The 22,752-nt window shown below is 45.2% G+C and overlaps 1 protein-coding gene across 1 annotated transcript in view; it reads right to left on the bottom strand.

The window, feature by feature from the left end:
- The window catches only part of POLR3A (RNA polymerase III subunit A), a 49,197-nt gene that overhangs the window by 14,208 nt on the left and 12,237 nt on the right, over positions 1–22,752 (bottom strand). Inside the window, exons 11-21 of the mRNA XM_083364166.1 lie at positions 21,827–21,967; positions 18,847–18,916; positions 17,605–17,732; positions 15,625–15,763; positions 14,525–14,689; positions 13,716–13,888; positions 12,656–12,767; positions 11,486–11,604; positions 8,868–9,005; positions 7,707–7,877; positions 4,678–4,791 (exon numbers count right to left, since the gene is read on the bottom strand). Coding sequence (XP_083220292.1) covers positions 4,678–4,791; positions 7,707–7,877; positions 8,868–9,005; positions 11,486–11,604; positions 12,656–12,767; positions 13,716–13,888; positions 14,525–14,689; positions 15,625–15,763; positions 17,605–17,732; positions 18,847–18,916; positions 21,827–21,967 — 1,470 coding nt within the window. The remainder of the gene's footprint in view (positions 1–4,677; positions 4,792–7,706; positions 7,878–8,867; positions 9,006–11,485; positions 11,605–12,655; positions 12,768–13,715; positions 13,889–14,524; positions 14,690–15,624; positions 15,764–17,604; positions 17,733–18,846; positions 18,917–21,826; positions 21,968–22,752) is intronic.

The raw sequence follows: 22,752 nt of genomic DNA, 5'->3' as shown, positions 1-22,752 counted from the left end.
CATTTTTACGTGCTTTCGAACTGCTAGGTTGGCAGGAGCTGGGACGCGTAACAGACGCTCAGTCTGTTACACGGCACTCGGGATTCGACCCGCCAAACTGCCGACCTTCTGATCGACAAAAGCTCAGCGTCCTAACCCACTGAGCCACCGCGTCCCTTGAAAGGGGCCTAGGCACTCTTCAAGCAGGCTCTGGCTTTGAAACGGGAGACTCGGTGAGCAATCAGATAATATTTAGAACAGGGAAAAAAAAATAAGATATATTTTGCAAAGACCATACAGGAAGGGTTTTCTGGAACCCTTCTCTGAGGCTAGAGTAACATCCCAGCTGGAGCAGGAAACAAACGGAACAGCCCTCGTGGTCAGCCTCCTTGAACTCAAAACAGGATTTTCTTCTGCACAAAAGCATGCACTGGGCAAGGTTCTGTAAACAGCCAAGCAATCAGACCGATTTCAAAGAGGAAAGAAAGAAAGAAAGAAAGAAAGAAAGAAAGAAAGAAAGAAAGAAAGAAAGAAAGGAAGGAAGGAAGGAAGGAAGGAAGGAAGGAAGGAAGGAAGGAAGGAAGGAAGGAAGGAAGGAAGGAAGGAAGGGGAGGGGAGGGAAGGGTAGGGAAGGGAAGGGAAGGAAAAGAAAGGAAAGAAGGAAGGAAGGAGGGAAGGGAAGAGAAAGAAAGAAAGAAAGAAAGAAAGAAAGAAAGAAAGAAAGAAAGAAAGAAAGAAAGAAAGAGACATTCCAAGCAGTTAAGACTTGAAATTTTAGTTGGAAAAGCAACGTATCAGTGTATATCTATCAGCTTGCACAGAGAGCCTGTCGCGCTTGGAAAAGCAGTTTTGTGGCTGGGAGAACGAACGAGCACAGAATGGAAAAACTATAACGAGAGCTCCAGAACGAAGCCGGCAGCTTAGTGGCGCGTTCAATTTCTCCTATTCGGGGACATCAGCCTAAGCGTGGAGATAAGAAGGTGAGGTGTGACTTCAATGTACATTTTCAGGAGTTACAATTAGAAGTTTGGGGGTTTATTACTCGAAAACATTGGAATGAGAAGTGAAATGTTTTCAAGGAACCCGCCCCCCCCCCCCCGAGAAAATCCAGTTGCCTTTTGGGACAACCGTGACCTGGATGATGGAGAATCTCCAGATTCCCTGAATGTCTCCTAAAACAAAATTCTGCCTCTCTTTCGAAGACGAAGCAGCTTGTACCGTAATTCCAAATCTTTGGGGGAAATTTTCCCCGAGGAGCTGGCCTCTCTTCTGCTCATAGGTCAACTTAGGATTCTGTGTTTAGCTCCGATTACAGTGATAATAAACCTTTATTGCCAAAGTACAACATGTGTACATTGAGATTAGCTGAGCCTCCCCCCCCCCGTGCTCCCTCCCCGCAACACACAGTGACAACAAACCCTCCATCCTACCACACCATGTGAGCCAACTACACCACACACACCGGCCTCCCAAGTCAATTCTGCATAAGTTCACAGAAATTACGTCCCATTGAAAAGCCTAACAGCCCACGGTGTGAACCTCGGGTGATATTTCATACTCTTCTTAGAACTTTCCGCTGCTTTTTACGTCGTCTTTTTTCTCTGAGCTGCCTTCCCCCCCCCACTCCAAAATTTGATAGGGTCATCCAATCTGGCCAGCTCCCTCATCGCTTCTAATTCCAGGTGGACGTAATCCCACATAGATGATTTTTCTTTTTCCAATGACTGCTAAGTTCACGGTTCAGATTCAGACTCTGGAGAGGGGTGGGTGGGTGGGCGGCCCTGTTCCTTTTTTAAGGAGCATATTCTGAAAATTGCAGGGGAAAAAAACCTCAGGGGAGATCAGGGCCTGTGACTTGGGTTCCATTTCGGCCACACACTGAGGACTGCCTGCGTGGCCATTGCTTTTCCTTCCTTTTAATAGAAGGGATTGGGGTGGACTCTCTAGGCTGCCTTGATTGTTTTAGTCTCTGAACCCAGGACTGACCGAGCAACAAATAATGCTCGGGACCACTTCAGAGTACATTGTAGAAAACAATGCATTCGGATGGCAACTGCAACCTTAACTGCATTCTGGTCTCTTCAACTCCCTTTGCCGAGCTGGGGGGGGGAGGGAATAAAACCAGGCAATGCCCCTGAAAGAATCAACATGCCATGCAAACAAATGTTTGTATCGGGGGGAAAAAAAGAAAATCTGCTGGTATCACTGTCTCTTTTTGCAGCGCTGTATAAACAAAAATGTTAGGTATATGTCTGTGGCCTAACTGGTTGGGTTGGCAATGTATATGAACTACGATTGTATCATTGTTATAGAACTGTAATGTATCACTTTAACTATGTAATGCATTGCATCATACCTTCTGATGATTGGCCGTCGCTGTTTCCTATGGCCATAAGAGGGAGCTAGAGACATAGCTTCTCTCTCTCTCTCTGTTACGTTCACTCTCGCTTGCTGTTACTTGCTGTTTATCGTGGTTTGTGGGTTTGCTACTGTTTTGCTAAACCTGTAGAACTGTGTTTGACTTACGGACTGGTAAGAAGACTCTGTATCGGATAATCCTTGGACTGTTGTTATCTGCTATCTTTTCATTACTCGTGTATGACCTGGACTGTTTTTTCCTGGACTGTGCTATTGTCTTATTCCACAAGTAAAACTTTTGTACACACCTCAGTGTATCTGTGTGGTTGCTGTGTAAACTTAACTACTCTCAGTATCCTCTTTTTGTGCAAGCTCTCTTTCGCTCAAGAGTTGCTCAAAAACCACCAAAAATAATCTCTGACTGTGGAAATTATGGGGAGGAAGTAATGAAAAGCAGAGGAGGAGGAGGGAGAGAGGAGGGAGAGAGGGCGGAAGGAAAAGCGGAGGCAGGAAAGGAGGAAGGAATGAATGAAAAGCAGACGGAGAAAGGAAAAGAGGAGGGAGGGAAGGAGGAAAAGCAGAGGAAGGAAGGAAAGAAGGAAGGAAGGAAAGAAGGAAAATCGGAGGGAGGAAAGGAGGAAGGAAGGACTGAAAAGCAGAGGAAGGAAAAGCGGAGGGAGGGAGGAAGGAAGGAAATAAGGAAGGAAGGAAAGAAGCAAGGAAAGAAAAAAAGAAGGAAAAGCAGAGGGAGGAAAGGAGGAAGGAAGGAATGAAAAGCAGAGGAAGGAAAAGCGGAGGGAGGGAGGGAGGAAGGAAGGAAGGAAGGAAAGAAAGAAGGAAAAGCGGAGGGAGGAAAGGAGGAAGGAATGAATGAAAAGCAGAGGAAGGAAAAGCAGAGGGAGGGAGGAAGGAAGGAAATAAGGAAGGAAAAGCAGAGGGAGGGAGGAAGGAAAGAAGGAAGGAAGGAATGAAAAGCAGAGGAAGGAAAAGCGGAGGGAGGAAAGGAGGAAGGAAGGAATGAAAAGCAGAGGAAGGGAAAAGCGGAGGGAGGGAGGAAGGAAGGAAGGGAGGGAGGAAGGAAAGAAAGAAGGAAAAGCAGAGGGAAGAAAGGAGGAAGGAATGAATGAAAAGCAGAGGAAGGAAAAGCGGAGGGAGGGAGGGAGGAAGGAAGGAAGGAAATAAGGAAGGAAGGAAAAGCGGAGGGAGGGAGGAAGGAAGGAAAGAAGGAAGGAAGGAAGGAAAGAAAGAAAGAAGGAAAAGCGGAGGGAGGAAAGGAGGAAGGAATGAATGAAAAGCAGAGGAAGGAAAAGCGGAGGGAGGGAGGAAGGAAGGAAAGAAGGAAGGAAGGAAGGAAGGAAGGAAGGAAGGAAGGAAAGAAAGAAAGAAGGAACAGCGGAGGGAGGAAAGGAGGAAGGAATGAATGAAAAGCAAAGGAAGGAAAGAAAGAAAGAAAGAAAAGTGGAGGTAGGGAGGAAGCTATCAAGAGCACGAATTGCCAGTGCAGAATCCGCTCTTGGTTTTCCTTCTAGCAAAACCTGAAGCTGGAGTCAAGAAAAGGAGATCCGGAAGATTTTGAGAGCTAGGAAAAAAAACAAGCGTATTGTCGGGAGCGTCCAGCTTTTGCAAAATATCCCGTGCCCAGTGGAGAGGGTGCATTTAAACCTCCACTAGCAACTAAGCTCCAGCACTCATAAACTGGCTAGGTTCCAGTATGGCACTGACTTTACTCCGCTGCTTCAACACTGAGCTGACTTTAGTGCAACTACGAGCCTCCTCGGCATAAACTGTGCACAGACACACACACACACACACATGCGTCAATTACCTTATTACGGGCCACGTAGCCACTTTCAGTTAAAGCCTTCGAGAACCAACGGGAAAAGACAAAGCAGGGGGTTTTGCTGTTGTTGAAGTGAACACTTCTCAACTTTTACAAAACAAACCAACGTGTTTTTGCAACTTTATTTTAGTTTTGGGGGTGTTTTTTTTCTCTCCTGGTTTTGAAACAAACCTCCGGTTTTGGATATTACCAGCGCATCCAAGCAAAGAACTCTGAAAGGAATAAAGTCCTCTCCTGTCTTTAAAACAATGTCCGGTCTTAAAAATGGAAGTTTTAAGGAATCTTTTGTCGCTTCCGGGGTTGACAAAAGAAGCCATCTCTGAGGAGATTGGGGGAGACGGGGGAAAAGGAAGACGCCGACGGACATTAAACTCGAGAGTCCACGTATCCAATAACCAAGAGGGGAATACAAGGACATGCATTTTGAGTTCTAAAGAGGGCACAACCTTTTACGGAAAAATTATCTTTGGGTGGAAAAGGGCATCGTAAGAAAAACCTACCTGTAGGAAGCTCTCCTGGCAACACAGGAACTCGTCCTTCTTCATGATGGATTCAGCTGTTAGCACCAACTCGTTTTTGCTCAGCGCAGGCTCGCTCCGGCTGGGATACACGGCCTAAAGGCACAGAACCGCACAGGGATCAATTTGTTGTTGTTGTTAGTTGCGAAGTCGTGTCCGACCCATCGCGACCCTATGGACAATGTTCCTCCAGGCCTTCCTGTCCTCTACCATCTTCTGAAGTCCATTTAAGCTCATGCCTACTGCTTCAGTGACTCCATCCAGCCACCTCATTCTCTGTCGTCCCCTTCTTCTCTTGCCCTCAATCTTTCCCAGCATTAGGCTCTTCTCCAGGGAGTCCTTCCTTCTCATTAGGTGGCCAAAGGATTTGAGTTTTAGCTTCAGGATCTGGCCTTCTAAAGAGCAGTCAGGGTTGATCTCCTCTAGGACTGACCGGTTTGATCGCCTTGCAGTCCAAGGGACTCGCAGGAGTCTTCTCCAGCACCAGAGTTCAAAGGCCTCAATTCTTTGGCGCTCAGCCTTTCTTATGGTCCAGCTTTCACTGCCATACATTGCAACTGGGAAGACCATAGCCTTGACTATACGCACTTTTGTTGACAGGGTGATATCTCTGCTTTTTAGTGTGCTGTCTAGATTTGTCATGGCTTTCCACCCCAGGAGCAAGCGTCTTTTAATTTCTTGGCTACAGTCCCCATCTGCAGTGATCTTGGAGCCCAGGAAAATAAAATCTGTCACTACCTCCATTTCTTCCCCATCTATTTGCCAGGAATTGAGAGGGCCAGATGCCATGATCTTGGTTTTCTTAATGTTTAGTTTCAACACAAGTTTTGCACTCTCTTCTTCACCTGCAACAAGAGGCTCTTTAGTTCTTCTTCACTTTCTGCCATTAGAGTGGTATCATCTGCGTATCTTAGGTTGTTGATGTTTCTTCCGGCAATCTTAATTCCAACTTTTGATTCATCTAGCCCTGCCTTTCTCATGATGTGCTCTGCATATAAGTTAAATAGGCAAGGCGACAGTATACACCCTTGCCGGACTCCTTTCCCAATTTTGAACCAATCAGTGGTTCCGTGTCCAGTTCTCACTGTTGCTTCTTGGCCCGCATATAGATTTCTCAAGAGACAAATAAGATGGTCTGGTATGCCCATCTCTTTAAGGACTTGCCAGAGTTTGTTATGATCCACACAATCAAAGGCTTTAGCATAGTCAATGAAGCAGAAGTAGATGTTTTTCTGGAACTCTCTAGCTTTCTCCATGATCCAGCGTATGTTAGCAATTTGATCTCTAGTTCCTCTGCCTCTTCGAAATCCTGCCTGTACTTCTGGTAGTTCTCGATCCACATACTGCTGGAGTCTAGCTTGTAGAATTTTAAGCATAACTTTACTAGCATGAGAAATGAGTGCAATGGTGCGATAGTTTGAACATTCTTTGGCACTGCCTTTCTTTGGAATTGGAATGTAAACTGATCTTTTCCAATCCTGTGGCCACTGTTGAGTTTTCCAAATTTGCTGGCAAATTGAGTGTAGCACTTTTACTACATCATCTTTTAAGATTTTGAATAGCTCAGCTGGAATACTGTCACCTCCACTAGCTTTGTTGTTGCTCAGCTTTTCTAAGGCCTAAGAAAACCCTATGGACAGTACCAAAAGGGATCAATTTACAGCGCTGTTTTACACTTGGCTTCCTTCGAAAATTCAACGTTCCCTCTGAACGAACGCTGCTGCTCAGCACTTCTTGTGCAAATATAAACATCTGATGCAAACCAACCAACCAACCAAAAATCCTGACCCAGGTCTCCTTCGAAGAGCTTTGCTGCTGCTGTTTGATGAGTCTTTCCGGAAGCGGTTTCCCAAAACAAATGTCGGATAAGACCTTGCAAGATTTAAAGAATCTGTTTGATGTGTACAGGTGTCGTCCCTGGAATATTAATTTATAGCAAACAGCCCTCCTTACTAGCCCTGACAATGTTAGCTAGTTAGGGTCATGAAACGTCTGCAAGAAAGCAAGCCAGCTCAGAGAGCACCAAGGACCCCACAGGCCTTTCCTCCTCCTCCTCCTCCTCCTCTCCATAACCCACACTCTCTTCTAGCACTGATGATGTTACCTAGCTGGGTCACGAAACGTCTGCAAGGAAATCACCCAGCTCAGGGAGCACCAAGGACCCCACAGGCCTTTCCTCCTCCTCCTCTCCATAACCCACACTCATTTCTAGCCCTGATGATGTTGCCTAGTGAGAGTAATGAAACGTCTGCAAGAAAGCAAGCCAGCTCAGAGAGCACCAAGGACCCCACAGGCCTTTCCTCCTCCTCCTCCTCCTCCTCTTCTTCCTCCTTCTCCTCCTCCTCTCCATAACCCACACTCTCTTCTAGCACTGATGAAGTTGCCTAGCTGGGTCATGAAACGTCTGCAAGAAAGCAAGCAAGCTCAGAGAGCACCAAGGACCCCACAGGCCTTTCCTCCTCCTCCTCCTCCTCCTCCTCTCCATAACCCACTCTCTTCTAGCCCTGATGATGTTGCCTAGTGAGAGTAATGAAACGTCTGCAAGAAAGCAAGCCAGCTCAGAGAGCACCAAGGACCCCACAGGCCTTTCCTCCTCCTCCTCCTCCTCCTCCTCCTCTTCTTCCTCCTTCTCCTCCTCCTCTCCATAACCCACACTCTCTTCTAGCACTGATGATGTTGCCTAGCTGGGTCATGAAACGTCTGCAAGAAAGCAAGCAAGCTCAGAGTGCACCAAGGACCCCACAGGCCTTTCCTCCTCCTCCTCCTCTCCATAACCCACACTCTCTTCTAGCACTGATGATGTTACCAAGTTAGAGTAATGAAATGTCTGCAAGAACGCAAGCCAGCTCAGAGAGCACCAAGGACCCCTGATTTAAGAAAACTGCAGGGCATTTCAGCTGCAGAAACTATGACGGGGACAATCAGTATTCAAATCCAAGGCCTTCACGCTTTGGTGGACATCCAGAAAACTGTTCCTTCTCCAGAAAAGATGCCCTGCGGCCGACACTTACTCTGACATTGTCCAGAACCCGCCTGAACTCCAACGGCTCGTCCTTCCCTTCCATGGCTGCTGGATCCAAGCCATCCCCACCATAAATGAACTGTATGATGTCCCCTGTTGAACTCCGGACGGTCAAGTCGTACTGAGAGCAAAGATCTTCGAGGGATTTCACCAATCGCCTCTGGGAGAAGATGGAGAAATACCATCTTTAGGACACAGTCACAGGCAGGGAATGTTAAGTCAAGATGGGGAGGGTAACCGGTTCCCACTGACTACCATAAAAGGAGTTGAGGTCTGCTTCTTGTTTTTGAATATCTAGGAGAATGTTTATTCAGTCATGCAGCTGAATAGAAAAATATAAATACCTATGTATCTATTATGTATGTATGTATCTACCTATCTACCTACCTACCCATCCATCCATCATCTGTATCTATGTATCTGTCTATCATCTACTTATCTATCCATCCATCATTTATGCATCTATGTATCTAACTGACCATCCATCCATCCATTATATCTACTCTATCTATCTATCTATCTATCTATCTATCTATCTATCTATCTATCTATCTATCTGGAAATACATTGTGCATTTATGGTTTATAACAAGAAGTCTACTAAATTGAAATGTAACTATAAAGATAACCTTCTATTCAAGTTCCTTAAGGGGCCAAAGTCATTAAGTAACACCCAGGGTTTTGTTAATTAGGCTACCTGTATCCACAGTTAATTATTATTTTTTTAAATCAAGGTCTCAGAAAACTTTAATTAGCATTATGTAGGCCATAGGAACTTCCAGGAGAAATTAACTTGAGTGTCCCCATTAAATAAATAAAAAATGTACATCTCTCTTGTAAGCCGCCCTGAGTCTTCGGAGAAGGGCGGGATATAAATGGAATTAAAATAAAATAAATAAAATAAAATCTATCTAATCCATCCATCCATCCATCCATCCATCCATCCATCCATCCATCCACAGCAAAGAACTGTGGATATAACAGTTTGCTCTTTCCTATTTCTTTTCTTTCTTTACCCTCAGAACGGAAAGCAGAAAGGGGACGAGAGACTGGAAGTCGTTGGCAAGGAAACAATTCTTGACTTAAAGGAGAATAAATACCTATAGTTGGCTAGCCGGACAGTTCTCCTATAGACAAGAGCCTCCAGTTACCTGCATATATCCCGTCTCAGCTGTTTTCACAGCTGTGTCAACAAGGCCTTCCCGTCCCGCCATGGTGTGGAAGAAAAATTCAGTGGGCGTCAACCCAGAATAGAAGCTGTTGGCCACAAAACCTTTGGCGGCTGGAAGCTGAAAAAGGAAGAGACGTTTGAAATCTATTGCTGTAGGATTTAGGGTTAGCACATATCAAACGGATATATCTTGCATTGATAGAAATTGACTCAGAAACAGAACTTCTTAAAGACTGTATGATAAAATGGGCCCAGAATATTCAAGAAGTTATTACTATGGATATGTGGGAAAAGATCTGGGTGAGGAACGTAAAATTTACACAAGCTCAGAACTTGAGAGAGAACTTTTATAAAATGTTTTATAGATGGCACTTAGATCCTAAAAAGCTTGCAAGTATGTATCCGAACTACCAGCCAAAATGTTGGAGGTGTGGTGGTGAAGATGTAACGTATTTCCACATACGGTGGACTTGCAAAAAGGTCAAGGCTTTTTGGATAAAAATTTGGTGGAATATGCAGAAGATCTTTAAGCAAAGGATAAAGTTCTGTCCGCAATTGTTTTTGTTGGGAATAATTATGGATGCTACTGTTGTGGACACTAAGTTGATGCTGAATTTAATTACAGCAGCAAGACTTTTAATAGGTCAATATTGGAAGAAGGAGGAGCTGCCGACTGTAGAAGAATGGACTTTAAAGGTTTCTGACCTGGCAGAGATGGCAAAGATTTCGGCTTATTTGAAAGATCACTCACAAGAACGTTATGTTATGGAGTGGAGAAAATGGATTGAGTATATCCAGAACAAATATGGGACCAAGAAGTTTCATTTAGCATTTGAATAAGTCTTCCTTTCTTTTTTCTGTTTTCTTTCTTTTTATATGTAATATTAATATTGCTTGTAGTTATCTTATATGAGCTAGAGAGTGATAGATTTAAGAGTTTAGTGTTGTTAGCATAGGGATGTTTATGATTGTTCTTTGTTTTTATACCTTGTACTTAGCTCTGGGAAGTCGGGGGGGGGGGAGGGGGAAATGGGGGGGAGGGGCTGGGAGGGATAGGTAGGGGTGGGGGGAGGGGGGATTGTGAAAGATAAAATGTATTTTAAAACTTTTCAATTAAAAAAAAAGAAGCTGTTGGCCACAAAACCTTTGGCGGCTGGAAGCTGAAAAAGGAAGAGACGTCTGAAATCTATTGCTGTAGGATTTACTTCCACGGCCAGCCTGGCTAACATCCTGGAACTGGACTGGCGGGTTTAGATTCAAATGGCAGTTAAGCACATCGCTCTAAATTTCCCTAGGAGGGTCAAATCGGGAGGCTTCTGATCGCCTATTCCTTGGAAGAGGGGCGAAATCTAATTCAAAGGACACACGCTTGTAATCAGAATGTCAACGCTGCTAACACCGGACGTTTTTTGCATTGAGAACAGATGGAAATGGAGCCATCTTTTCCCTTTCGCTTTTAGATGACGCTGGGGGAAGGAACGTGCATGAGTGTCTAGCTCAGACATGTCAAACACAAGGCCTGGGGGGGGCAGATCCGGCCAGCGAAGTGGTTTCATGCGGCCCGCGAAGCCATCCTGGAAACAGTGAGGGAATGGCCCCCACTGCCTTGGCCCTGGCCCAGAGACCCTCCTCCTGCCAGAGACCCTCAGATCTGTCCCACTCCTGCCCGGGCCCCCCATAGGCACCCTTGATGCCAACGATGTAGAGCTGGCCACGCCCACCCAGTAGGCCATACGCACTCTAGCCACGCCCACCCAGTAGGCCACGCCCGCCCAGGCCACACCCACCCGCCCCCCTGAGGGCAACCGCCATGCTGATGCGGCCCTCCATGAAATTGAGTTTGACACCCCTGGCTCTAGCTAGACATAACAACACTGAACCTAGTGTGAGAACCAAGGTTACTGAAATCAGAAATGATAAAGAATTGGCGGGCTGGAGAACTGGAGAGGAAGCCCGTGCTTCAAACTAATTGGGGAACGTGATTTATGACTGCTAATTGGAGGAGGGAATTGTGCTTTGATACTAGGTGCTCAGGGGAGGGGAATTCAGATTTTGGCTTCGCCTGCGTACGTGCCGATGCCATACTACTCAAATAAAGATTCTTTAAGGTAAACAATGCCTCGAAGTTCTTTGGAGAGTTTCATCTGTCAGAACCGTGACACAGAATTGGTAAGCTATCCAATACCTTTGCGTAGCCTCATGAATTGTAAGTTTTGAATTAATCTTAGCTATCATTTTGTGAGATTAGATTGGCATAGTGGCTAAAGATGCTGGACCAGGAACAAGGAGAGCCAAGTTCTAGGTCTCCCTTGAGCATGGTTCTAGACATGGAAGGCAATTGGATGCCTTTGGGCCAGCCACTCTTTCTCTGAGTCTTAGTCTGGAAAGATGAAAGACTTTCCAGAAGACCCTGGGTGAAACATTTCTGAAAATGTCGCAAAGAAATCTGCTAGGATTTCTCCAGGAATCAAAACCAGGATCATTAACAACATCCATCAGTTGGATCAAAAGTCCACCTTCATCACATCTAAGATTCGAACCCACACTGCCTCGTTCCACAATATTGCCGAAGTCCTGTCCAACACCCAGGCTTCTTACCTTGGAATGCTTGTCAAAATGAGGCAAGGATCGGTTTTCAAAGCCATCGGGCACCCTTGACCCACTGATAGCTTGTTGACCTACACAAGCTATCATCTGGGATATATTGATAAAGGATCCTATTAGGGGGGAAAAATGACAACAAGAAAGGTCAGCACCAACATGTTATCACACTGTTTTTTCCCCTACTCTATTACGATAAGTAAAGCATCAAAAGTCAATATGAGATGCTTGTTCTGCGATCCTACAAGGCTGTACTAATTATGAATAAATGCTTTTGGTGGGGGATCTTGGCCGATTGTGACCACACCAGCTGAGCTTAAAACAAAACAAAAACAAAATATGGCCAGGTCTGGTTAATGGTTAGAGAAGAGCCTACCCCACAAAACATCTCAGGGTTTTGGGGTGAACTGTGTAGAAGAGCAGGCAAAGCTGGGGCAGGAGGCAGAGTTAAACTTCTCATCAGCTCAGAGTCCTTACGTTGCCCAAATGATCTAAGTGCAACCCTCTTTGAATTCCGTTGAACCATATTTGGCGCCACTATAGCGTTTAATTTTAGCTAACTAGATTCTTGTGAATAGGCTTAATAGATCTTCCGTGCTGCAACTTATTATTTATTTATTTTTTATTTGGATTTATATACCGCCCCTCTCCCGAAGGACTCGGGGCGGTGTACAGGGCAATTAAAACACTATATACAACACATAATATACAAAAATTAAAATAAATTAAACCAAGTAGCCCTAGACAATAAAACACGTTCTAAAATGTAAAATTTAAAATCTAAAATCCCAGTCCCTCAGTCCAGGCCGGCAAGTTCAAATAGCCAAGTCTTCAGGTCGCGGCGGAAAGGGCGAAGGTCGGGAGCCATCTGGAGCTCAACAGGGAGCTGACTTAGGAGCCGCGGTGGTGCAGTGGTTAGAACGCAGTATTGCAGGCTAATTCACTGACCGGCTCAAGGTTGACTCAGCCTTCCATCCTTCTGAGGTTCGGTAAAAATGAAAACCCAAAGGTGCTTTTTTTTCTGGACTTTCTTGTTATTTTTTTGTTATTTTTTTAATATGTTCCGCTGCTCGTCCAAGAAGCTTCTTCGGCTCTGACTGGATGGTGTTGCTCTTAAGGCATTTACTGGTCACAGAGATAGGTGCTAATTGGAAGGATCAATCCTACCTTTTGAGCCACAAACAGCCATCGTGAGGGGGCTGTTACTCTTGTCGAGTTCTCTCAGGCAGGCACTGCCAGCGTGGTCGCGGATAACGGACAGCTCCTTCAGAATCAGGGCCTAGCAAAAAGACTCAATTAACAAGCCACGCTGGCAAGGATTTGACTGTTTTCATTTCACTATTCCAATCGGACGCTGACATTATTCTTAAGGTAGCAGCCCAGTGCCTATTGTTTGGAATTGAATGAAACGCCCCACAATAAGGGACCAAAAAGGTTGAATTGCTCTGAGTTCTCCCAGCGGATAAGACAATGAGTGATGACTAATTGTAAGAAATTTGTCCCGTAGGGTTCATTGGGGTTTTAAGTTTAATTGGGGTTTTAAGTTTACAGGGTCAATTTAATATTTTTTAATTTGGTTTTTTTAACTTTTGTATGGTGGATTTTTTAATTCCCTGTAAACCGCCCTGAGTCCTCAGGGAAAGGGCGGTATATAAAAATAAATAAATAAATAAATAAATAAATAAATAAATAAATTTCAGGACTAAAAGGGGACATAGCTTCTTTGGCGAGAGGAATCAAGAGGCACGGCCTCATTCTTCAATTTCAAATCATAACAAATATGAATGTTAATGGCTACGCCGCAGCCACGGCAGACTTTACAATACTGCTAAAGGTAAAACAGTTCCAAACACTGGAAGTTTTTAAGAAGAGACTGGGGAACCATTTGTCTGACATGGCCTGAGTAGTGGGTTGGACTAGAAGACCTCCAAGGTCCCTTCCAATTCTATCATCATCATCATCATCATCAGTTTTGTTGTTATTATTATTTTATTTGCTGGATCCCATGTCTGAACTTGACATGAACATTACTCATTAATTTATACAATGCTTCCTTCCTTAGCTATTTTTGTTAATTTTAATGTTAATATTCATCATTTTAATATTTTAACAGTTTTGCACTGTTTTTATCTTACTGGAAGTCACCTGGGGCCGCCTGATGGCGCGATGGGCGGCAGATACATTTAATAAGAGAATAAATAAAATTTATAAATGGGGTATGACTAACCTCTAGAGTTTCCTCTGCTGTGCAGCCAGGCTGTTGCTGTAGTTTACCGGTCTTCAAGGCTTCGATGTATTCATCACATTTCTTGTAGCCAGCATTCAGTAGTTCATATTTTGCCTTCAGCAAGCCCTGCCCGGGAGTGACATCGCCAATTCCGATGGAAAACCCTCGATTGGCTGTGCAGTTGCAAAGAAAGTTCAAATGTCTGCATCAGCACACTGCAGTGAAGGACAACAGTTTACACAAGGGGATCCTGAGACGATCCTTTTGTTGGCTGGGGCTGCCAAGAATTTTACTGGGTCACTCCATTCTGACAAATAGTTTAGTTTAATGTCTAGTTTAATGAAGAGAAGGACGAGGGGGGACATGATAGCAGTGTTCCAATATCTCAGGGGCTGCCCAAAGAAGAGGGAGTCAAGCTATTCTCCAAAGCACCTGAAGGCAGGACAAGAAGCAACAAATGGAAGCTCATCAAGGAGAGGAGCAACCTGGAACTAAGGAGAAATTTCCTGACAGTGAGAACAATTAACCAGTGGAACCACCTGCCTCCAGAAGTTGTGAAAGCTCCAACACTGGAGGTTTTTAAGAAGAGACTGGACAGCCATTTGCCTGAAATGGTAAAGGTTCTCCTGCCTGAGCAGGGGGTTGGACTACAAGACCCCCAAGGTCCCAACTCTGTCATTAAAAGATCACTGCTTTTTTTTGTTCCTTTGCTCTCACTTTAACATCCTTCTTTTGCTGGTGTGCAAGGGCACAGGCAAACAGGTACCCTGGAAAAGTCTGCACAACAATTTGTGGTTCAAGATACTTACAGAGGTAGACAGGAGCTAGTCTGGCTAATCTTGACATAGCATCAGCCGCCTCCACTTGGCCCCAATCTCTCAGTAAAATGTAGAATATATTATTCTTGGATCCGGATCCCAGCGTTCCTTTGTCCATGCTGCCGGACATCAACTCACTGTTGTGGATTGTAACATCTGAAACACAAATGCATTTAGTTGTCTAGCTAAACATTCCAGAGGACGCGGCTTTTCATCCTTCTTTCTCTGTCTGTGCAAAGTTCTTCTGTTCTGTTCTGTTCTATTCTGTTCTGTTCTATTCTATTCTATTCTATTCTATTCTATTCTATTCTATTCTATTCTATTCTATTCTATTCTATTCCACTGCACTCCATTCCATTCTGCATTTATTCTATTCTATTCTATTCCATTCTATTCTGCATCTATTCTATTTTATTCTGCATTATTCTACGTTATTCTATCCTATCCTATTCCATTCCATTCTGCATCTATTCTATTCTATATTCCATTCTGCATTTATTCTATTCTATTCTATATCTATTCTATTCTGTAATTTCCATTCTATTTTATTCTGCATCTATTCTATTCTATTCTATTCTATTCTATTCTATTCTATTCTATTCTATATTATTCTATTCTATTCCATTCCATTCTTCTATTCTACTCCATTCTGCATCTATTCTATTCTATATTCCATTCTGCATTTATTCTATTCTATTCTATTCCATTCGGCATCTATTCTATTCTATTCTATTCTATTCTATTCTATTCTATTCTATTCTATTCTATTCTATTCTATTCTGTAATTTCCATTCTATTCTGCATTTATTCTATTCTGTAATTTCCTTTCTATTCTATTCTGCATCTATTCTATTTTATTCTGCATCTATTCTATTCTACGTTATGCTATTCTATTCCATTCCATTCTTCATTCTATTCTATTCCATTCTTCATTCTATTCTATTCCATTCTGCATCTATTCTATTCCATTCCATTCCTGTTTTTCGCAGCCTGCAAAAAAAAAAGAAGACTGCTGCTAAAGTGAACAGCAAAATCTTTGCAAGAAATCCTAGCAATCAACGATAACAAATCAGGGGAGCCGTACTACTTACAGGAGTCATTATTGCACAAATCTTCTCCTTTCCCACAGTATTGTTTGCCTTTGGTTCTGAGATTGGCCTTGACTGGACAACTGTCCCCAGGCTTCAGAATGACGCTAAAGACCTGTTTTCCTGTCCACAGGGTGACCGGCTTTTAAAAAAGGAAAGAAAAAGAGGCCAAGAAGAAAGGATTATAAATAGGGATGTGGAAGAATGCTCTCCAGAGGCTAGTTCAGAGGTGGATGAGCTGGCAGCTGAGAGCTACGAGAGAGGAGTGGAGGGGCGCAAGCAGACGGGCAGAGACAAGAGAGGCCCAACTGCAGCCGGGAAGCTCAAAGGCCTGGAGTTGGAGAGGGCACGCAGCTACAGCTGGCTAGTGGAGATGAAGAACTACCTCCTCCTCCAGATCCGAAAGGCTGAGAGGAGGCAGGCGCAAAGGTCAGCCAGGCTGCTCGCGAGGAGGCAGCCTCACCCCTCTTGATGAGCTGCACCAGGAAGCAGTTATTTAGCAAAGGGAGCAAAATGATGCTGGGAACACCGTGTTCGTTTCCTTGCTGTGTGTTCTTGCCTCCAACTTCGGATTGTGTTTCCTCAGCTGGGGCCCTGGCCTTGCCTTGCCTTGAGGACTAGCGTTGGCTTCATTTGAGTAGCCTGTGAAACTCCCTGGGGTTGAGCTGGTGCCGGCACAGGGAATTGCTGAGGGATACCAATTCAGGCTCGGAAGCCTTAATAAAGACTCCTTACACCCGTGGCATGTGTGTGTGCGGGACAGCACAAGGAATGAGCGATGTTACGTTTGATGATCAAGGTTACAGGGTTTTACTCGGCAGGGGTGTGATTGTCAGTTGCCCAACCCAGGTTTGTAGGTCTTGTTTCTTATCTATTCCTACTCTTTGATCAGGGGAGTGCGACATGCTGCAACGTGAAAACGGACTGTTTCAACCACACTGGGATGGTTCTAACGCTCTTCCACTCGCCCCAATAACATTCCAAACTCAGACAGACTTTTGCCTGGAGTAACAATAGATTCACACCTGCCCACAACTAGTTGTCAAAAATGAAGCTTCTCCTATATTTCACTCGGCTTCATTTATTGCAGTGTGATTAAACAAGGAGCCTCAGATCAAAGAGCGCCCTTCCCTTCAAAATTTTATTTTGATCCATGGCCCAGGAGCACCAAAGGATCCTGCTACTAATGCCTGTAAGAAATGAGCCTGTTCCAGAAAATTCTACTGAACTCAAGCATCTTCATTCTCATTTTCTCTCTCTCCATCCTTTTTTCTCCCTCCCTCCCTCTCCCTCCCTCCCTCCTCCGTCCCTTTCAGCTTTGTCCCTCCTCTCTCCCTCCATCCCTTTGTCCTTTTCTCCCTCCCTCCGTCCCTCTCTCCCTTTGTCCCTCCCACCCTGTCCTTTTCTCCCTCTCCCTCCCTCCCTCCCTCCCTGTCCATCCATCTTTTTCTCCCTCCCTCCCTCTCTCCCTCCCTCCCTCCTCCGTCCCTTTCAGCTTTGTCCCTCCTCTCTCCCTCCATCCCTTTGTCCTTTTCTCCCTCCCTCCGTCACTCTCTCCCTTTGTCCCTCCCACCCTGTCCTTTTCTCCCTCTCCCTCCCTCCCTCCCTCCCTGTCCATCCATCTTTTTCTCCCTCCCTCTCTCTCTCTCCCTCCCTCCTCCGTCCCTTTCTGCCTTGTCCCTCCTCTCTCCCTCCATCCCTGTCCTTTTCTCCCTCCCTCCGTCCCTCTCTCCCTTTGTCCCTCCCACCCTGTCCTTTTCTCCCTCTCCCTCCCTCCCTCCCTGTCCATCCATCTTTTTCTCCCTCCCTCCCTTCTCTCCTCCCTCCCATTTCTCCCTTGTCCCTTCCCCCCTCTCCTTTTTCTCCCTCTTTTACCCTCCATCCATCCGTCCTTCCCTCCCTCTCCCTCGTTCCTCCCTCCCTTTCCCTGCATCCCTCCCTCTCTCTTCCTCCCCCCTCCCCCTCCCCCTCTCTCTGCCAGACCTTAAGAATTGCTGGAGGTGGGAGGCGAACTTTCACTTTTTCATCCTTGCCCACCAGAATAGAGGCGATCAACTGACACGCTTTCGCTCGGTCAAAGAAAGTGTCCTTTAGCGTGAGGAGATAAGCACCTAAAACATGAAATAAAATTTTAAAAAAATCCGCAACGAAAAGCAGAAAGAAAGAAAGAAAAAGCATTAAGCCTGGTGCATTTTATCAGCCCTCAGGTTTTCATACCGCGACATTGCGCAGAACAGAGACGCAAAACAATCCCAAAATAAAGACCGCTGTATTTATTTTACAAAGATCATTTACATGGAAAGAGGGTAAAAGAGCAAAAAAAAATGTGATTAAAGAGAAGCAAAACGTTTTATCCTCTGGCACTTTCCTTCTTTATATAGGCAAACTTTCTTTCACCTTTATAAAGCTGGAAAGACTATGTCAAAAGCTGAGTTTTAAGGAAAACTTTCAAAAAAAAAAGTGGGGTCCAGTGCTGCAGTTTGCACGTAACTATTTCAGACATAGGGTCGCAGTGGCTCAGTGGGTTAGGACGCTGAGCTTGTCGATCAGAAGGTCGGCAGTTTGGCGGCTCAAATCCCGAGTGCCGCGTAACAGAGTGAGCGCCTGTTACTCGTCCCAGCTTCTGCCAACCTAGCAGTTCGAAAGCACGTAAAAATGCAAGTAGAAAAATAGGGACCACTCCGGTGGGAAGGTAGCAGCGTTCCGTGCGCCTTTGGCGTCTAGTCATGCCGGCCACATGACCACGGAGACGTCCTCGGACAAGCGCTGGCTCTTCGGCTTTGAAACGGAGATGAGCACCGGCCCCTAGAGTCGGAAATGACTAGCACGCGTGTGCGGGGGAACCTTGACCTTATTTCAGACATACTTCGATACAAAACTTCTCAACAGAAAACAACAACCCTGCAACACTGTATTAATTCCTTAATTTAGGAGGAAATGTTATTTCAATCAGGAGCAAACGACCTCCAACATTCTCCTAACAATAAGTTCCCTACAAGGCTCAGGTTGAAAAAAAAAGGGGGATATTCGTTTCTGTTTTTCACCCTCAGGTCTTTTTTTGGGGGGGGGGGGTTGTTTCGTTTCCCCAAAACACTGGACAAACGAACCAATTGGAAAGACCAAAATAAAATGTTCCTGTTATGCCCCAAATTTTCACAAAGATGTATTTGAGACTGAAGTTAATACAATGCAACTCCTATTGGTCATATGATTTAAAACACAAACCTGTCAGAAAATCTTGAATGGCGGCAATAAGAGGTTCCCCGTTCCTTGGAGTTACCAAGTTTGCTTTGGTCTGAGAAAAGAAAATATAATAATAATAATAATAATAATAATAATAATAATAATAATAATAATAATAATAATAATAATAATAAAGTTGGAAGGGACCTTGGAGGTCATCTAGTCCAACCCCCTGCTCAGGCAGGAAACCCTATACCATTTCAGGCAAATGGCTGTCCAGTTTCTTCTTAAAAACCTCCAGTGTTGCGAGCATTCCCCACTTCTGGAGGCAGGTAGTTCCACTGGTTAATTGTTCCGACTGTCAGGAAGTTTCTCCTTAGTTCCGGGTTGCTTCTCTCCTTGACTAGTTTCCATCCGTTGCTTCTTGTCCTGCCTTCAGGTGCTTTGGAGAACAGCTTGACTGCCTCTTCTTTGGGGCAGCCCCTGAGATACTGGAACACTGCTATCATGTCACTCCTCACCCTTCTCTTCCTTAAACTACACATACCCAATTCCAGCAACCGTTCCCTATATATATATATATATATTATTTCCGTACTAGATTTCCTCCCGGAAAAGAAATTGATCAGATCAGATCATGTTGCGTACCCTCACGTCTGAAGCTAATTAGTTAACTTTCAGGGTTGCAGTATATACTGTAAGATATACTTGAGATAAGGAGGGCGCTAAAACATCTGGATAGTACAGGAGAATTGCCAGATGCTGTATATTTGGGCTTCAAAAAGAAAATAAAGCAAAAAGGAGGAAAAAACAGTGACACAATTCTTCACCTGAAGGAACAGCAGACAAGTGGGGGGGGGGAAGAAGAGATGCTTTCTTGGCTTAGAACTTGATTGACAGCAAACAGAAACCCACAGGTGTTTCCCCCCCCCAATGAGCTAGTAAAATAGCTCTACCGAGGACCTGCATTAGAACTAGTGAACTTAACTAGCTTCAAATTTAATTGGAGTTGGTTGCTTCAAGGCGCGCAATAAAAAGAATTATTACCGAACTCCTCCGAAGATACGGCAAACAGTATCGCTAAGCAGGAAAGATTAAAAACGCGGCATAAAATGAAATAGACTAGAGCTAAACCATAAGGCGTTCAAGGTAGAATTGGGGCCCTAAGGCTCGCTAAAAGACCTCAGCTTGGACGTCTTGTCAAGGTAGGAATCCACTGAGCGCCCCCCCCCACAACTCACGGAACAACTCTAGTTTGTTTTCTTGAGATCAAATTAACAAAATAAAAGAGTAACAGAGTGGGAAGGGACCTTGGAGGTCTTCTAGTCCAACCCTCTGCTCAGGCAGGAAACTCTAGATCATTTCAGACAAATGGCTGTCCAGTCTCTTCTTAAAAACCTCCGATGTTGGAGTGCTCAGAACTTCTAAAGGCAAAGCCGTTCCACTGGTTAATTGTTCTAACTGTCAGGAAATTTCTCCTTAGTTCTAGGTTGCTTCTCTCCTTGATGAGTTTCCATCCGTTGCTTCTTGTCCTGCCTTCAGGCGCTTTGGAGAACAGCTTGACTCCCTCTTCTTTGGGGCAGCCCCTGAGACAGTGGAACGCTGCTCTCATGTCCCCCCTCCTCTTCATTAGACTAGACATTCCCAAGTCCTGCAACTGTTCTTCATACATTTTAGCTACCAGTCCCCTAATCATCTTTGTGGCTCTTCTCTGCACTCTCTCCCCCGCCGCCCCCAAGGTCTCAACATCTTTTTTGTATCACGGTGACCAAAACCTGAGTTGACGGCTTCAGTTCAGTGGGAGGATCTGCAACTGTGCAGACCAATTTGCACCACTGGGAAAAAAAAACCTTCTCTCTATGGAGATTCTCAGTCATCCAGGTGATAGTTGTGCCAAAGGTGGGGTTTTGTCCCCCGCCAGGAAGCAACTGGACTTTTGTTTTTTTTTCTCTGAAGATGCTTCGCTCCTCATCCAAGAAGCTTCTTCAGCTCTGAACCGGATGGTGGGGAAGGGAAGGATTTATACTCCTTGCAGACCGCTGGTCATTTGCATCCTTTTAGAGCAGGGGTAGGCAACCTCGGCTCTTTTATGACTCATGGACTTCAACTCCCAGAATTCCAGAGTCAGCATAGCTGACTCAGGAATTCTGGGAGTTGAAGTCCATGAGTCATAAAAGAGCCGAAGCTGCCTAGCCCTGTCTTAGAGAGTCATTGAGGCCACTTGGAGGTTTATCTGTGTCCTCAGGGTCACCTGAGTGGTGCAAATGGGTGTGGAGCACAGGCTGTGGGGGGGATGTGTCTGTGTTATCTGCATCTCAAATTGAAGCGCAAATGGTTCCTGTACTACTCAGACAACCCTGAGGACACAGGCAAACCTCCAAGTGGCCTCAACGACCCTCTCAAAGAAGGCAAATGACCAGCGGTCTGCAAGGAGTATAAATCCTCCTTACCATCCAGTCAGAGCTGAGGAAGCTCCTGGGATGAGGAGCAAAATGTCTTCACAGAAAAACAAGAAGGTCCAGTTCCCTCCTGGGGGAGGGAAAAAGAAAAAAAAAAAGCACCGTTGGGGCCCTGGAAAACCTCCAAGTCATGAAGGCTGTAACTAACCAGGAGAACTAACCAGCAGCCTCTCGGTTTATTCCAGGGGTAGGCAACCTCGGCTCTTTTATGACTCATGGACTTCAACTCCCAGAATTCCTGAGTCAGCTATGCTGAGGGGAAAGGGAGAGGTTTCCAAGCTGAGCCATGCTGGCTGAGGAATTCTGGGAGTTGAAGTCCACCAGTCATAAAAGGGCCGAGGTTGCCTACCCCTGGCCTAGGCCTAGGCCGCTTTATGACTCGTGGACTTCAACTCCCAGAATTCCTGAGTCAGCTATGTTGAGGGGAAAGGGAGAGGTTTCCAAGCTGAGCCATGCTGGCTCAGGAATTCTGGGAGTTGAAGTCCATGAGTCATAAAAGAGCCGAGGTTGCCTACTCCTGGTTTATTCCGTCGCAACACCAGGGACAGGAGAGGCCAGCTTACCCCCATCAGCACCAGCGCTTCGGCTTTCGCCTCTTCGGTTTGAGGGAGGTGAAGATTCATCTCGTCGCCATCAAAATCCGCGTTGTACGGGGTGCAAACGCACTCATTAAACCGGAAAGTCCGGTGGGGTTTTACCCTAGCCTGGAACACGCCATCAAAGCAAGGTAAGGAAGAGGGAAAAAAAAGAAAAGTTTTTTAAATATACCGACGGGAATAATGGGAACTGTCTGTCTTTCGGCTTTGAAGAGGGCACGTTTTTAACAAAACAAAACAAAAAAAAGAGAACGACATATTTCCCCAGGCGTACGGTAACGCCGTTAAGCGGCTTCCCCGTTTGACTCCTCTTCTCAGAAGGCCGCAAAAGGGGATCACGTCGGCCCAGGACCCTGCAACCGTCCTAGCTACATGCCAGTTGCCAAGCGTCTGAATTCTGATCCGCTGAGCCCGGAGAGGCTGCAATGGCCGTAAGTGTGAAGAACGGTCGTAACTCACTTTTTTTTTTGGTGCGTTGTAACTTCGGTCGCTAAAAGAAGGATTGTAAGTTCAAGGACGACCTGTCTATACTTATTAGAAGTTCAGCCGTCTCGTTTGGCAGCTTAGATTTGGCTCTACTTTCTACATAAGCTATGGAACAGTTAACTACTTGTAAGAGAATAACAGTTGGAAGGGACCTTGGAGGTCTTCTAGTCCAACCCCCTGCTCAGGCAGGAGACCCTGTACCATTTCAGACAAACGGCTGTCCAGTCTCTTCTTAAAAACCTCCGGTGGTGGAGCGCCCACGACCTCTGGAGGCGAGTTGTTCCACTGACTATTTGCTCTAGTTCTCAGGAAATGTCTCCGTCTACAAATTTAGCACGATGCTGTTGCTAAACAACTTTGTTCCTAGAGGGATCCCAAAGCCAGTTGCCCAGGTTGTGTTTGACGTC

This window comes from Vipera ursinii (assembly GCF_947247035.1).
Source record: "Vipera ursinii genome assembly, chromosome: 5".
NCBI lineage: Eukaryota > Metazoa > Chordata > Lepidosauria > Squamata > Viperidae > Vipera > Vipera ursinii.
Note: the sequence above shows the minus strand (reverse complement) of the source record. Positions and strands in the feature narration are given on the sequence as shown.